This window comes from Nicotiana sylvestris, chromosome 3 (genome assembly GCF_000393655.2).
Source record: "Nicotiana sylvestris chromosome 3, ASM39365v2, whole genome shotgun sequence".
Taxonomy (NCBI): Eukaryota; Viridiplantae; Streptophyta; class Magnoliopsida; order Solanales; family Solanaceae; genus Nicotiana; species Nicotiana sylvestris.
Genome location: NC_091059.1, coordinates 36,349,836 through 36,362,376, shown reverse-complemented (window position 1 = coordinate 36,362,376; position 12,541 = coordinate 36,349,836). Strand labels below are relative to the sequence as shown.

General features: G+C 32.7%; 1 protein-coding gene across 1 annotated transcript; it reads right to left on the bottom strand.

Annotated features, from left to right (window-relative positions):
- Positions 1-7,088: 7,088 nt before the first annotated feature.
- On the bottom strand, positions 7,089-11,654 carry LOC138887244 (uncharacterized). Its single transcript, XM_070168968.1, has 4 exons — positions 10,359-11,654; positions 8,642-10,288; positions 7,315-7,365; positions 7,089-7,166 (listed from the first exon to the last, which is right to left on the bottom strand). The coding sequence occupies exons 1-4, from the start codon at positions 11,652-11,654 to the stop codon at positions 7,089-7,091; spliced, it is 3,072 nt and encodes a 1,023-aa protein (XP_070025069.1).
- Between the last annotated feature and the right edge of the window lie 887 nt (positions 11,655-12,541).

Here is a 12,541-nt window from a genome sequence, read left to right as displayed (position 1 = left end):
ATCAAAAGGTTCTATCTGTGGTCGATTTCCCTTTTGTTTAACCATAATATTTTTTAATTCAATTAGATACTTTTTCTTTAAGTCATCGTCATCAATGTGTTCGATGATGTCGAATAAGACCTCTTTGGAGTCTTCTGATATTACTCTAAGTGAGTTTTGGCTACACACGCAAATTGCGCCAGTACAGCTACAGTTGTTTTCTATTGAGCTGCTACTGTCTGAATCATATGCGACATTGATAAGTTCATTTTCACTATCCGAATAACTGTCAGTGGGTGAAGATGAAGAAGACGATGAACTGTTGTCATTATCTTCTAGAATAGCGTAAAGTTTTTCTTTAGCATTTTCATCAAGTTCTAAAGAATTTACTTTATTTCTTTTCTTTTTCGTGACCTTACAGTCACTGGCTCTATGCCCTGTTTTTCCACAAGACCAGCATTTATCACCATAATTTTTCTTCCTTTTAAACCTTTTCTTCTTAGAGGTTTCGCCCTCTTTCTTTTCTTTACGCTTATGGCGTCTTCTAGGTTTATCAGAAGATTTATGTTTGTTTTTCTTTGATGCTCTTTTTGAAGGAGCTGCAATTGTTTTGTAACCGAAGTCCTGGCAAAAACTACCAAGTTCAGCTTTGGATTGTAGCCTGTCCTTTTTAATAAGGCTTTTTAGCTTTAGGTCTGTACATAGTTCTAAACCTGTGACATTTATAAAGCTTATTAAATCTCCATACGTTAGGTTATCATATGGGATTGAGCCATTAAATCTATTTTTAATCTTATTTCTTACCTTTTCGGCAAACAGCCTGGGTAATCCACTAATGAATCTTTCTTTCCAGAAAGGTTTATTACAGTCTTCTCTGACCAATACCTTTTCTATAAACATATCTTTATACCACCTAAAATCTGTTAATTTTGGGCGGCTAAGATTATTAAGAAGTTCAAGACTTCTATCTTGGAATAGTTTTGGTTCACCGATAAAATGTTTGGCTATACAGTAGATTAAAGTTGATGTGGCATCTTCTTTAGCTACTTGTTCAGTTGTTTGATTATTATTTTCAGTTTTTATTATAGTTGCTATGGTCGTAGCATTAAGAATTTGATTTTTGTCGTCTTCTGAAATGTAATTATCCCACCAATTTTTTAATGAACCGGTAAAACCTGATACTACTAGAGTTGCAGCGTTTTTATCTGACGCATTTTTCATTTTATAGGCTGTTACCGCAATTCCTATTTCGTGGAGTTTTTTGTAGATTTGGCCTTCTTCTAGGCCATCAATATTCCATTCAGAAATTCCAGTTCTGTCATGACTGGAGTAGGATAGATAGATGTCTTCTTCAAATTGAACATCTGGGAATGTTGGTCTCCCATAATAATTTTTCTTATTAGGATGTCTAGGATTTCCCATTATTCTACTTACTTCAGGAGTATTAGCAGAAAATAGTTTTTAATGTTACAAGAGGTTTTATCTTATTAATAGAGTCTGAGCATTCGTTAGAAGCTTTCTCTATTATTATTAACTTTGCTTCTCTATCCGGGATGGATTCATCCTTTAGTATTGCTTCATATGCTTTATTTAATGAAGTTAATAGGTTTTGTAATTTATGCAGTTCTATAGTTTTATCTATACTATTACTAGTTTGTTCTGTATGGATTTTTGATATACTCAGTTTTGTTTTAAGTTGTTCTTCAAGAAGTTCATTTGTAAAATCAAATTTATCTTTTAATTGCGGGAACTTTTCTTTTGAAAATTCAGGGATTTTGATAGTAGGGTGTGTTTCTATAGTAGGTGCTACTGTTGATTTTGTTGGGATTCCTAATCTGTTAGTGTCTTTTAATTGATTAGCTACAACATGTAAAAGATTGTTCGTATAATTATTTTGGACAATTATTTTGTTCAAATCTTTATTTATTGGTTCTTTATCGAGGTGAATGCTTTCTCTTTTGAAGGGGGAAGCTGTTATGACCTCAGTTTGAACTGGTATCACTATTTCATCTAAAGGCGGAATAGTGGCTTTTATTGTACCTTTATTTTTAGTATACCATTTGTTAATAATCATTTGTAAAGATTCTTTTTGATTTGGAATCTGCCCTGTTAATTCAAACCATCTAAAGAATTCTATATCACATTTAAGTCTTTTTAGATCTTTAATCCAATTGTTCTTGAAAGACTTTCGTTGATCTAAAGAATAGGCATTTACATACCATTTTCTTTTAATGTTGTTATCAGGGTGTTTCCACTGAGCATTTAGACTTTTCCAATCTATTTCGAAGTTACTTTCTTCTTTAAGAGTTCCAAGCCTATCTATTGTTTCTGCGGATGAACTTTTATGAATAAAAGGACCCTTTTGATAGATTACTTTAGGAACAGTTTTGTTAAAATCTACTCCTTTTATTTTCCTATCAAGTTCTTCAATTAATTCTTCATCGCTTTTATCGCTTTTATATCTTTCCTCCGGGGGTTTAGAAGAAGAAGGTCCACTGAAGGACATTCTTTTACTGGAAGAAGCATCGCTTATTGAGTTAGACCTTAAAAATTTTAAGTCTACTGCCCCAGTTGGGTGTTGAATTACTTGTTCGATGTGTGAACTTTCTAGTTCGTATTTAGGTTGAGTTATGGCTTCAAAACGCCATTCATCTTTGGATAATATTTCATCCCATCGAATCATTCTAGGGACGAAGGTATTACTATGCTCTTGGTTTGCTTCCATGAGCATTGTAACTCCCTTATTACTTTCAATTTTAGCCTTCGGGGCTAAAGTGGTTTTCATTAGCCTATAATATACTCGGTATATTACAGCTATCTCTCTTGTATTAATTTTACTATTCATATTTTTTGTTTTAATATTAAGAGTCAAAGTATCTAAAATATTCTGGTCATTTATGTCAACCGAATAATTTGGATAACAGTTAAAGTAGACCGGGCCTTGAGCTAGGTTACTTTGTAGGACTCCTAATAATGAATCGTCAAAATTTAATAATCTGTCATCTCTTAACAAGAGACAAAGGGGTGTGTCTAAACCTAATCTGTATAAAGGTTTGATAGTTACTTGTACTAGTCCAATATATAGGAAATTATATTTTCTCCTATATTGTTGTATGTCATGTGCTGCTAATAACTTAATGGTTTCGATTGAGTTATTAATAGCGATCGTTGATTCACAAGTTTTGATATTATAACTTTTAATAAAATCAAACTTGCCTGTATGATATATAGTGCTAAAGGATTCTCTAGGAATACTCCAATTTTGTAAATCATTTTCTATTTTGGCAATATCTGCTACTGCCGAAATATTAACACTATTTAGCGTGTTATTTCTTTCTGAATTATTCATATTAATATTGACAGGTGTACCAGCTAATACAGGTTTTTAGCATACCCAAATTGTCAAGATATGTATTTTTTAGTGATTCACAATTTTTTAAATTGTTGTTATAATAATTAATCTCCTTTATTATGTTTAATAGAGGTAGTTTGCTAATATTCTTATTTGAAGCAAGGGTTTTACAAACTCTTAGATTGTGTTTAGCACACTCTATTTTTCTGTTTATCTTTCTTAATTCTTTATTAAGTATCCATCTTTCATAATTTATATTTCTAATATATTGAAAAGAAGGTTGTTGCTTCATTTAAGATTTTAATATTGAGAAGAGCATCTGCTAATAGAGCGATTAATACTTCGTATATTGCTCACTATCATTTGCCTTTGCTCAAGATACCTGTTGATATTTCTTTTATTAAAATCTATTTCATCTTTTAATAACCATAAAGCTATGTTCTTTATTTTGTTTTCTCTAATGATAGATCTTGTTGATCTAATGTTGAGTCGGGAATTACTAATTCTTTTATTCGTATCTCGAAGGTGCTTCAAGAATTTCCACCTCAATTTATTATAAGAAGATGGTAATGATTCTGACAACACTTCAAAATTAAATGATTCAATTATAGAAGAATCGAAAGATGATTCAGCAGCCCTAGTTAAACTTACTAAAGTAAAGGCTAAAAGTTATCATCTCCCCATAACCTTAAAAGTGCAAGATATGACTTTTAACAAGTTAGCATTATTAGATTCAGATGCAGATAAGAACTGCATTATGGAAGGAATAATACCATTAAAGTATTTAGAGAAAACTACACAAAGATTATACTCTGCAACAGGAGAATTATTAAAGATAAATTACAAATTATCTAAAGCACATATATGTAATGACGGAATATGTTTTATTAATGATTTTATAATAACCAGAGATATAAACGAAGAAATAATTCTTGGTATTCCTTTCCTGACTCAAATAAAACCGCATTACGACGACTTAAGTGCCCTCTGCACTAATGTATTAGGAAAAGAAATACGATTTCCTTACCTAAATCCAATCTCTAAAGAAGAAAGTGATTACATTAAATCACAAACAATTTTTAAAATAAACCTATTATCTCAACAAGTGAATTATTTAAAAAATGATATTAAAGTTCGCAAAATTGAACAAACTTTAAAAACCCCCGGAGTAGAAGATAAGATTAAACTGTTTCAGCAAAAACTCGAGCTAGAAGTTTGTTCCGATTTACCTACAGCCTTTTGGGAAAGAAAAAGGCACATAATCCACCTACCTTACATAAAAGAATTTAATGAACAAAATATACCTACTAAGGCAAGACCTATTCAGATGAATCATGACTTAATGGAAGTCTGTAAAACAGAAATAGGTGATCTTTCTCCAAAAGAAGATTATTAGGCCTTCTAAATCCCCTTGGAGCTGTGCAGCTTTCTACGTTAACAACAACGCAGAAAAGGAAAGAGGAGCTCCTAGGTTAGTAATTAACTATAAACCTTTAAATAAGGTATTACAATGGATTAGGTACCCGATACCTAATAAAAGAGATTTATTAAAAAGAACTTATAAAGCTAATATTTATAGCAAATTCGATATGAAATCAGGATTTTGGCAAATTCAAATTGCTGAAGAAGATAAATATAAAACGGCCTTTAATGTCCCATTTGGACAATATGAATGGAACGTAATGCCTTTTGGGTTAAAAAATGCCCCATCAGAATTCCAAAATGTGATAAATAATATATTTAACCCTTATAGTAACATGTCAATAGTTTATATTGACGATGTATTAGTATTCTCAGAGGACATAGATTCTCACTTTAAACACCTTAATATTTTTTTTAAAATAATAAAACACAATGGTTTAGTAGTCAGTGCTAAGAAGATTAAGTTATTCCAAACAACCATTAGATTCTTAGGGCACGACTTATATCAAGGTACTTATAAACCAATCTGTAGAGCCATTGAGTTCTCCTCTAAGTTTCCCGACGAAATCACAGATAAAACACAATTACAGAGGTTCTTAGGAAGCCTTAACTACGTAGCAGATTTTATTCCTAACATTAGAAAAATCTGTGAACCCCTCTACAAGCGTCTTAGAAAAAACCCAGTCCCCTGGAGACTAGAACAAACAAACACAGTCAAAAGAGTCAAGTCCATTGTTCAAAAACTCTCGTGTTTAGGGATTCCAAATCCTGAAGCATTTATGATAGTCGAAACCGACGCTTCTGATGAAGGGTACGGTGGTATTCTAAAACAACGAATTTCTTCATAATCTCCCGAACAGTTAGTTCGTTTCACTTCAGGTATCAGGAATCCGGCTCAAAAGAATTATAGTACAGTCGAAAAAGAAATTTTGTCTATAGTACTATGTATTACAAAGTTTCAAGACAATTTAATAAACAAAGAATTTTTATTAAGAGTTGATTGTAAGTCAGCTAAAGAGATTTTACAAAAGGATGTTAAAAACCTTATTTCAAAACAAATTTTTGCCGGATGGCAAGCTTTACTATCTAGTTTTGATTTTGAAATTGAATTTATAAAAGGGAACAAAACTCTTTGCCTGATTTTCTATCCAGAGAATTCTTACAGGGAAAATATGAGACCACAAAAGGGTCCCTTCAAGGCCTCTCCGAAAAGGGAGAATAAGTATTCTGTTCTTGCAGAATACCCACAATTACCAGTGAGACCAATGTTACTACCACCGGTGAGACCACCCGTGAGATCACTACTAGATATAATGGTTACCCCTCCGAGAGTACCCACTACTGATAAAACCTCTGCCATGATAGTTCTTGGATCTATCCCATAAAGAACAGGTCCATTTCAACAGGCTTCCTCAAAAGCCTCCACCAGCCAAGCGGTAAAAACCTTGACAAGTGCTGATTATGAAATGAAGGTTCCTGAAACCTTCGCCCAAGCAGTTAATCCTCACACACCCTCAAAAGCGGAAGATAAAAGACCGGTTTCCTCAGAGAAGGAAACGTTTGAGTTAATTGCAAAAGAACCAGTTAAAGTCTTAGCCCTAGACAAAGGCTATGAAAACCTTGACCTAGCAGACCTAATTCGTCCCTGTTACACGGACAAGAAATTATGTTGATACATGTGATCCCCTAAAAACAAGAAGATACTACGAATTAATTCTTACAGATACTAAGTCTGTTACTTTCGAACACACTCTCTATGATGAAAGAGATCCTACTAGTATTAGGATTTCAAAAATAACCATCAACAAAATTTTAAGCCCATTTGAATGGAATATGGATCATTTGCACACCCCTATAGCTTTATCGGTCCAGTATAGGCCCCAAACCTATAATTACAGAGATTACATAGATGCCTGGTTTAACTTTCTCTACCTACGACCAAAGACCCATACTTGGTTCGTTAAATACAGTGAGCAAGCCCAGAGATCTATATTACCCAGGTGGTTCTACGACTGGTGGAAAATCTTTGGAGGAACAGAGCAAACGATGCCCCGTAGCTTCCACAAGTACTATGAGAGATTCCTACTAGAACAAGAAATCTCTACCCTTCCTGACCATATAAAATTATGCAAATATTATTTTGCGAAACGAATCTCTTTTATAATTAATTGGTCATTCGAAGTAGAACAGATTGACAAAATCAAATATTTGGTAAAGATACCCAAAATAAAAGGATGGATTCTGGAAGTTAAAGAAACTAGGAAATCCAGACCGGCTCAGACGAACTCAACAACGGAATCAGGTAACTCAAAAAATGAGTTAAAAAAGAAACTACTCAGCATGCTTGCAAGCATAGAATCAACGGATCCAACTCAAATACAGGCAATGATAGATACAATCTCAAATTCATCCTCTGCAGAAAGCAGACAAAACGGAGACATGGAAGAATTAGACGGGAATATAGCCCTAGCCTATACTCAGTCTAATCGATAAATAGTATCTTGCCCCTTCAGGAAAAGCAAAAGACAGTTGCCCCTTCAGAAAGGCAAAAAACAAATGACCTTTCGAAAAAGCGACATCTGCCCTTCAGGAAAAGCAAATGACAATTGCCTCTTCAGAAAAGCAAAGAACAAATGACTTTTCGAGACAAAGATCTGACCATCCATTACGGACGATCAAGATTAACTCAACTATCTCTTAGAAGTCTATATAAAGTCTTCAAATGTAATATAGAGGGCAGACCGAAAATCGCCCTTCTCTTTTCATATATGTTTTCCCTTCCCTCTCTGTAAAAGTTCCTCGTACTGCAGTTTTCAATGTTCTAAATAAAAGTAAGTTTCTTAAACTTGTGTTTATTTCCTTTAAATTCCGCATATTTTTATCTGTACTTACGATCCTTCCACTTGGTATCAGAGTCATGTTAACTAAATCCATGAGAGGCTAAACTCTCAATTGTCTTTAAGGTTTTCATGTTATTTATCTCATGCTCTAGATCTTAATTGTTATATACTATTCATTCCAGTATATGTTTATCGTTCAATCCTATTATCTAGTGTGAAGTTCATAGTGTGAGGGTCTCTGAAAGAGAGTTAGCTGAACCTTATTAGCTGCCGTCAGTTGCCGTCGTCGTTATAGGCCAGGAAGAGCCGCAGTTTGACAGGACACAACAGGATACAGTAAACACGTTCAACTTCCAACCCCCAAGAAAACTTAGAACTAAGATAACTTAAACAGGATAAACAGTAAACAATATATTGCTAAGAATAGTACAAAACTATTAAGAGAAATAGTACTGAAAAAGATAACAGAAAAGAAACCTTAAGGACAATATCCCTCTCTTTAACTTCAAAGAAACAGTTTAATCTTATCTTCTACTCCGGTGGTTTTTAAAGTTTGTTCAATTTTGCAAACTTTAATATCATTTTTTAAATAATTCACTTGTTGAGATAATAGGTTTATTTTAAAAATTGTTTGTGATTTAATGTAATCACTTTCTTCTTTAGAGATTGGATTTAGGTAAGGAAATCGTATTTCTTTTCCTAATACATTAGTGCAGAGGGCACTTAAGTCGTCGTAATGCGGTTTTATTTGAGTCAGGAAAGGAATACCAAGAATTATTTCTTCGTTTATATCTCTGGTTATTATAAAATCATTAATAAAACATATTCCGTCATTACAGATATGTGCTTTAGATAATTTGTAATTTATCTTTAATAATTCTCCCGTTGCAGAGTATAATCTTTGTGTAGTTTTCTCTAAATACTTTAATGGTATTATTCCTTCCATTATGCAGTTCTTATATACACCTGAATCTAATAATGCTAACTTGGTAAAAGTCATATCTTGCACTTTTAAGGTTATGGGGAGATGATAACTTTTAGCCTTTACTTTAGTAAGTTTAACTAGGGCTGCTGAATCATCTTTCGATTCTTCTATAATTGAATCATTTAATTTTGAAGTGTTGTCAGAATCATTACCATCTTCTTCTTCGTTGAGGAATTCTTGATTAATCGTTTTTCCCTTATTTACTTGGGATAATATTTTATCAGTAATATTTTCCATTTCGATTTTATTAAGTCTAAGCTTAATATCTTTTAATTCTTCTTTTACTGATTTAAGTTCAGTTTGAAGATGTTGGACTGTAGTGGGTTCTTCTGTTTTAACGGAGAATCTATCCATTACTTTCTTCATATCAAAAGGTTCTATCTGTGGTCGATTTCCCTTTTGTTTAACCATAATGTTTTTTAATTCAATTAGATACTTTTTCTTTAAGTCATCGTCATCAATGTGTTCGATGATGTCGAATAAGACCTCTTTGGAGTCTTCTGATATTACTCTAAGTGAGTTTTGGCTACACACGCAAATTGCGCCAGTACAGCTACAATTGTTTTCTATTGAGCTGCTACTGTCTGAATCATATGCGACATTGATAAGTTCATTGTCACTATCCGAATAACTGTCAGTGGGTGAAGATGATGAAGACGATGAACTGTTGTCATTATCTTCTAGAATAGCGTAAAGTTTTTCTTTAGTATTTTCATCAAGTTCTAAAGAATTTACTTTATTTCTTTTCTTTTTCGTGACCTTACAGTCACTGGCTCTATGCCCTGTTTTTCCACAAGACCAGCATTTATCACCATAATTTTTCTTCCTTTTAAACCTTTTCTTCTTAGAGGTTTCGCCCTCTTTCTTTTCTTTACGCTTATGGCGTCTTCTAGGTTTATCAGAAGATTTATGTTTGTTTTTCTTTGATGCTCTTTTTGAAGGAGCTGCAATTGTTTTGTAACCGAAGTCCTGGCAAAAACTACCAAGTTCAGCTTTGGATTGTAGCCTGTCCTTTTTAATAAGGCTTTTTAGCTTTAGATCTGTACATAGTTCTAAACCTGTGACATTTATAAAGCTTATTAAATCTCCATACGTTAGGTTATCATATGTGATTGAGCCATTAAATCTATTTTTAATCTTATTTCTTACCTTTTCGGCAAACAACCTGGGTAATCCACTAATGAATCTTTCTTTCCAGAAAGGTTTATTACAGTCTTCTCTGACCAATACCTTTTCTATAAACATATCTTTATACCACCTAAAATCTGTTAATTTTGGGCAGCTAAGATTATTAAGAAGTTCAAGACTTCTATCTTGGAATAGTTTTGGTTCACCGATAAAATGTTTGGCTATACAGTAGATTAAAGTTGTTGTGGCATCTTCTTTAGCTACTTGTTCAGTTGTTTGATTATTATTTTCAGTTTTTATTATAGTTGCTATGGTCGTAGCATTAAGAATTTGATTTTTGTCGTCTTCTGAAAGGTAATTATCCCACCAATTTTTTAATGAACCGGTAAAACCTGATACTACTAGAGTTGCAGCGTTTTTATCTGACGCATTTTTCATTTTATAGGCTGTTACCGCAATTCCTATTTCGTGGAGTTTTTTGTAGATTTGGCCTTCTGCTAGGCCATCAATATTCCATTCAGAAATTCCAGTTCCGTCATGACCTGGAGTAGGATAGATAGATGTCTTCTTCAAATTGAACATCTGGGAATGTTGGTCTCCCATAATAATTTTTCTTATTAGGATGTCTAGGATTTCCCATTATTCTACTTACTTCAGGAGTATTAGCAGAAATAGTTTTTAATGTTACAAGAGGTTTTATCTTATTAATAGAGTCTGAGCATTCGTTAGAAGCTTTCTCTATTATTATTAACTTTGCTTCTCTATCCGGGATGGATTCATCCTTTAGTATTGCTTCATATGCTTTATTTAATGAAGTTAATTGGTTTTGTAATTTATGCAGTTCTATAGTTTTATCTATACTATTACTAGTTTGTTCTGTATGGATTTTTGATATACTCAGTTTTGTTTTAAGTTGTTCTTCAAGAAGTTCATTTGTAAAATCAAATTTATCTTTTAATTGCGGGAACTTTTCTTTTGAAAATTCAGGGATTTTGATAGTAGGGTGTGTTTCTATAGTAGGTGCTACTGTTGATTTTGTTGGGATTCCTAATCTGTTAGTGTCTTTTAATTGATTAGCTACAACATGTAAAAGATTGTTCGTATAATTATTTTGGACAATTATTTTGTTCAAATCTTTATTTATTGGTTCTTTATCGAGGTGAATGCTTTCTCTTTTGAAGGGGGAAGCTGTTATGACCTCAGTTTGAACTGGTATCACTATTTCATCTAAAGGCGGAATAGTGGCTTCTATTGTACCTTTATTTTTAGTATACCATTTGTTAATAATCATTTGTAAAGATTCTTTTTGATTTGGAATCTGCCCTGTTAATTCAAACCATCTAAAGAATTCTATATCACATTTAAGTCTTTTTAGATCTTTAATCCAATTGTTCTTGAAAGACTTTCGTTGATCTAAAGAATAGGCATTTACATACCATTTTCTTTTAATGTTGTTATCAGGGTGTTTCCACTGAGCATTTAGACTTTTCCAATCTATTTCGAAGTTACTTTCTTCTTTAAGAGTTCCAAGCCTATCTATTGTTTCTGCGGATGAACTTTTATGAATAAAAGGACCCTTTTGATAGATTACTTTAGGAACAGTTTTGTTAAAATCTACTCCTTTTATTTTCCTATCAAGTTCTTCAATTAATTCTTCATCGCTTTTATCGCTTTTATATCTTTCCTCCGGGGGTTTAGAAGAAGAAGGTCCACTGAAGGACATTCTTTTACTGGAAGAAGCATCGCTTATTGAGTTAGACCTTAAAAATTTTAAGTCTACTGCCCCAGTTGGGTGTTGAATTACTTGTTCGATGTGTGAACTTTCTAGTTCATATTTAGGTTGAGTTATGGCTTCAAAACGCCATTCATCTTTGGATAATATTTCATCCCATCGAATCATTCTAGGGACGAAGGTATTACTATGCTCTTGGTTTGCTTCCATGAGCATTGTAACTCCCTTATTACTTTCAATTTTAGCCTTCGGGGCTAAAGTGGTTTTCATTAGCCTATAATATACTCGGTATATTACAGCTATCTCTCTTGTATTAATTTTACTATTCATATTTTTTGTTTTAATATTAAGAGTCAAAGTATCTAAAATATTCTGGTCATTTATGTCAACCGAATAATTTGGATAACAGTTAAAGTAGACCGGGCCTTGAGCTAGGTTACTTTGTAGGACTCCTAATAATGAATCGTCAAAATTTAATAATCTGTCATCTCTTAACAAGAGACAAAGGGGTGTGTCTAAACCTAATCTGTATAAAGGTTTGACAGCTACTTGTACTAGTCCAATATGTAGGAAATTATATTTTCTCCTATATTGTTGTATGTCATGTGCTGCTAATAACTTAATGGTTTCGATTGAGTTATTAATAGCGATTGTTGATTCACAAGTTTTGATATTATAACTTTTAATAAAATCAAACTTGCCTGTATGATATATAGTGCTAAAGGATTCTCTAGGAATACTCCAATTTTGTAAATCATTTTCTATTTTGGCAATATCTGCTACTGCCGAAATATTAACACTATTTAGCGTGTTATTTCTTTCTGAATTATTCATATTAATAAATTGAGGTGTACCAGTCTTGAAGCACCTTCGAGATACGAATAAAAGAATTAGTAATTCCCGACTCAACATTAGATCAACAAGATCTATCATTAGAGAAAACAAAATAAAGAACGTAGCTTTATGGTTATTAAAAGATGAAATAGATTTTAATAAAAGAAATATCAACAGGTATCTTGAGCAAAGGCAAATGATAGTGAGCAATATACGAAGTATTAATCGCTCTATTAGCAGATGCTCTTCTCAATATTAAAATCTTAAAT

Coding starts and splice junctions, on each gene's coding strand:
- LOC138887244 (XM_070168968.1), bottom strand. CDS start 11,654: ATGCTCATGGAAGCAAACCAAGAGCATAGTAATACCTTCGTCCCTAGA. Junction 10,289..10,358: donor TTTCTGCTAATACTCCTGAA/GTAAGTAGAATA, acceptor CAACATTCCCAG/ATGTTCAATTTGAAGAAGAC. Junction 7,167..7,314: donor AGATGTCGCTTTTTCGAAAG/GTCATTTGTTTT, acceptor TGCTTTCTGCAG/AGGATGAATTTGAGATTGTA.